General features: G+C 40.8%; 1 protein-coding gene across 1 annotated transcript in view; it reads left to right on the top strand.

The window, feature by feature from the left end:
- The first annotated feature begins 2,195 nt into the window (after nucleotides 1-2,195).
- Nucleotides 2,196-2,559, top strand: part of LOC138037948 (uncharacterized skeletal organic matrix protein 5-like) — a 1,721-nt gene continuing 1,357 nt past the window's right edge. The window contains exons 1-2 of the mRNA XM_068883782.1: nucleotides 2,196-2,227; nucleotides 2,344-2,478. Coding sequence (XP_068739883.1) covers nucleotides 2,209-2,227; nucleotides 2,344-2,478 — 154 coding nt within the window. The 5' untranslated portion in view covers nucleotides 2,196-2,208. The remainder of the gene's footprint in view (nucleotides 2,228-2,343; nucleotides 2,479-2,559) is intronic.

The raw sequence follows: 2,559 nt of genomic DNA, 5'->3' as shown, positions 1-2,559 counted from the left end.
CCGGCGGGCACCTTTACCAGCTATGTATTAACCTCCCAGTGTGAAAAATGGCACAGGAAAAAAGAGCTCGGCACGGAAAGGCGAGAGAACGTCTGTAAGCATTGTTAACAAAAGGTCCTTCCGCCCACTTATTGATCGGGACGTCTGATGGTTTTCAGGATGACGGTCGTGACTTAAACATGGCTCATACGGTTCATGATATTTGTACATTTTCTTTTTTATTGATTTCAGTCGTCCGCTCTTTTTCGCTCTGTAGCAGCAGGTACCAAGAACGCACCCAGAATAAAATAATAAGACTTTTGTCATGACCTATCCACCCGCTAGTTCTTATAAACAGTTTTTAATGTAAAAATTGAAGCGCAGCCAGGATGAGACATATTAAAATAAAATAAAAACGTTCTCTGGCTAAAAGTTTTAAAACTCCCAAGTACACCGCAAAGGGAAAAATACCGAAATCAACCACGTCATTGATGCTCTACGAGCCAATAACTATCCTTCCTATGTTATCATTTCCAATATCTTAAAGCGAAAAATTTCCAAACCGCCCACACATGCCACCCCTTCGCCTGAAGAATTGGTTTGCATGATTTTTACTGAATGGGCTGCGCCTCAAGAGAACCCTAACGGTTTTGCTGTCCTTCCTTTCATCAATGGTGTTACGCAACTGCTAACAAGAATTCTTTGAAGCACGACATTCGAGTTGTAAATAAGCCCCTCAAGACTTTGCAACAAGAATTTCTTTCTCCTAAATTCAGACCACCTATTGAACACCAACCCAACGTGATTTATAAAATACCCTGTGCAGATTGTGATTGGTGTTCACGGTAGATGAACCGGCCGTTGCTTTGATACCCGCAAGAAAGAACATATTAGGAATGTAAAAACATGTGCTAATGGGTCAAACATTGCGAAACGTGCATGGTCATTCGGGTCATCGCATTGATTTTAATCATTCTCGAGTTATCAACAAAGGCTCTTTTCGCATTAGAAAAACTTTGCGGGAGGCTTGGCACATCTCTGCTACCAAGCATGCTGACAATAATTCTAAGCCGATTCCCAATCAGTATAGCATTCTTTTTAAATAATAGCCACCTTTTTTCATACTTTTACTTTGTTCTTCTTATTACTTTTATCTCGCCTTTTTTGCATAGATTTCACTAATTTACATTCCATGTTTTATCCGTGGAAGCTGTAGATCGACAGCCGAAAGCTTATGTTCCTTTTTAAAACTTTTAGCCAGAGAACGTTTTTATTGTATTTTAATAAGTTTTTAATTTAATCGCACTCGTGCAGACACTTACTGAAAATATGCTTTGAACGTCCCGCCTGGAAGGGCCTTTTCAAAACTGTTTTGATCTTGTTTGACCGTCTTAACTACTGCGAGCCGAAGAACTTGCACGTCTATGGTTTATATTATTATCTTCTTAACCTTTGCCTCCGGGGGAGGTACTCCCACATATTGGCTATTGGAGGTTCTCGGTCTTTAAAAAGAGTATCATTTTTACCCCTGTTGGCATAGTGTTGCCGATGTCATCTTAGATAGCTCAAATTGCAGTACGTAAACGCCTAGCTAAATGAAAAAAACAAATTCTATGCTCGATGCTCAATTTCCAAATAATGTTATAAACGAAATAAAGTTGACCCGCTCACGCCAACACGCATTCTTAGTTTTTGTTTTTGTTTTATTGTCGGGTTTGTGTCTTAAGTAGGCTACCACGAACGCACACAGAACTGACAGGGTATGATCCGCTTCGGTTTCAGCTTTAATTGCCTCCAGGGTGCTGGGATACATATTGGGGGAGTCTAGTTCCATGGTTTCTAGTTCTACCCGGAACGTCTCTAGTGTATTGTCTGAGTTACACTGGAACACCTCTTCTTGTGGGTCTGAGGGTGTAGGGAGGTTCAAGGCGGCTCTTGACAATGTATCGGCCAAGTACATGTACTTGCCTTTCTTGTAAACTACTGTGAACTTGAACGGCTGTAGCTGAAGCATCATACGTTGAAGGCGTACAACAACATCTTGTTTACCATAAAGATACTGGTAGAACTTTGTACAGGCTACTTTGATGGCCAGACACTCCTTTTCAATAGGTGCATAGTTGACTTCAGTTGCTGACAATGTTGAACTTGTAAAAGCCACAGGTTAACCATCTTGCAGCAAGGCACCCCCAAGGCCTGTGTCACTAGCATAAGACTGTCCTTGAAAACATGGAAAGCCTATGTCAATGTACGTTCACAATTGTTTTCTACTTGTGCATCGAATGGTTTAAATCTGTCGTTTTCGGTCATTGTAAATATCTAAATAGTGAGCAGCAAACAACGTAATGTGATTTTTGTGAGCAGATGCCCAATCTGACAACTGTGATGGGACAGATGTCTGTACAGCCATGAAGACTTTGGCAATGAAGTTTGAAGAGAAGTTGGAAAATCTCTACTCCCTGGTTGAAAACATCTCAATGTCGCTGCAGTCCCCACCAGGTAAACTTGGAGTAATATATCTCATTGGCTCTTCAGTCTATCGTTTCTTTGTTCCTTTTTTGTAACGAGTGCTATATATGA

This window comes from Montipora capricornis, chromosome 2 (assembly GCF_036669925.1).
Source record: "Montipora capricornis isolate CH-2021 chromosome 2, ASM3666992v2, whole genome shotgun sequence".
NCBI lineage: Eukaryota > Metazoa > Cnidaria > Anthozoa > Scleractinia > Acroporidae > Montipora > Montipora capricornis.
Note: the sequence above shows the minus strand (reverse complement) of the source record. Positions and strands in the feature narration are given on the sequence as shown.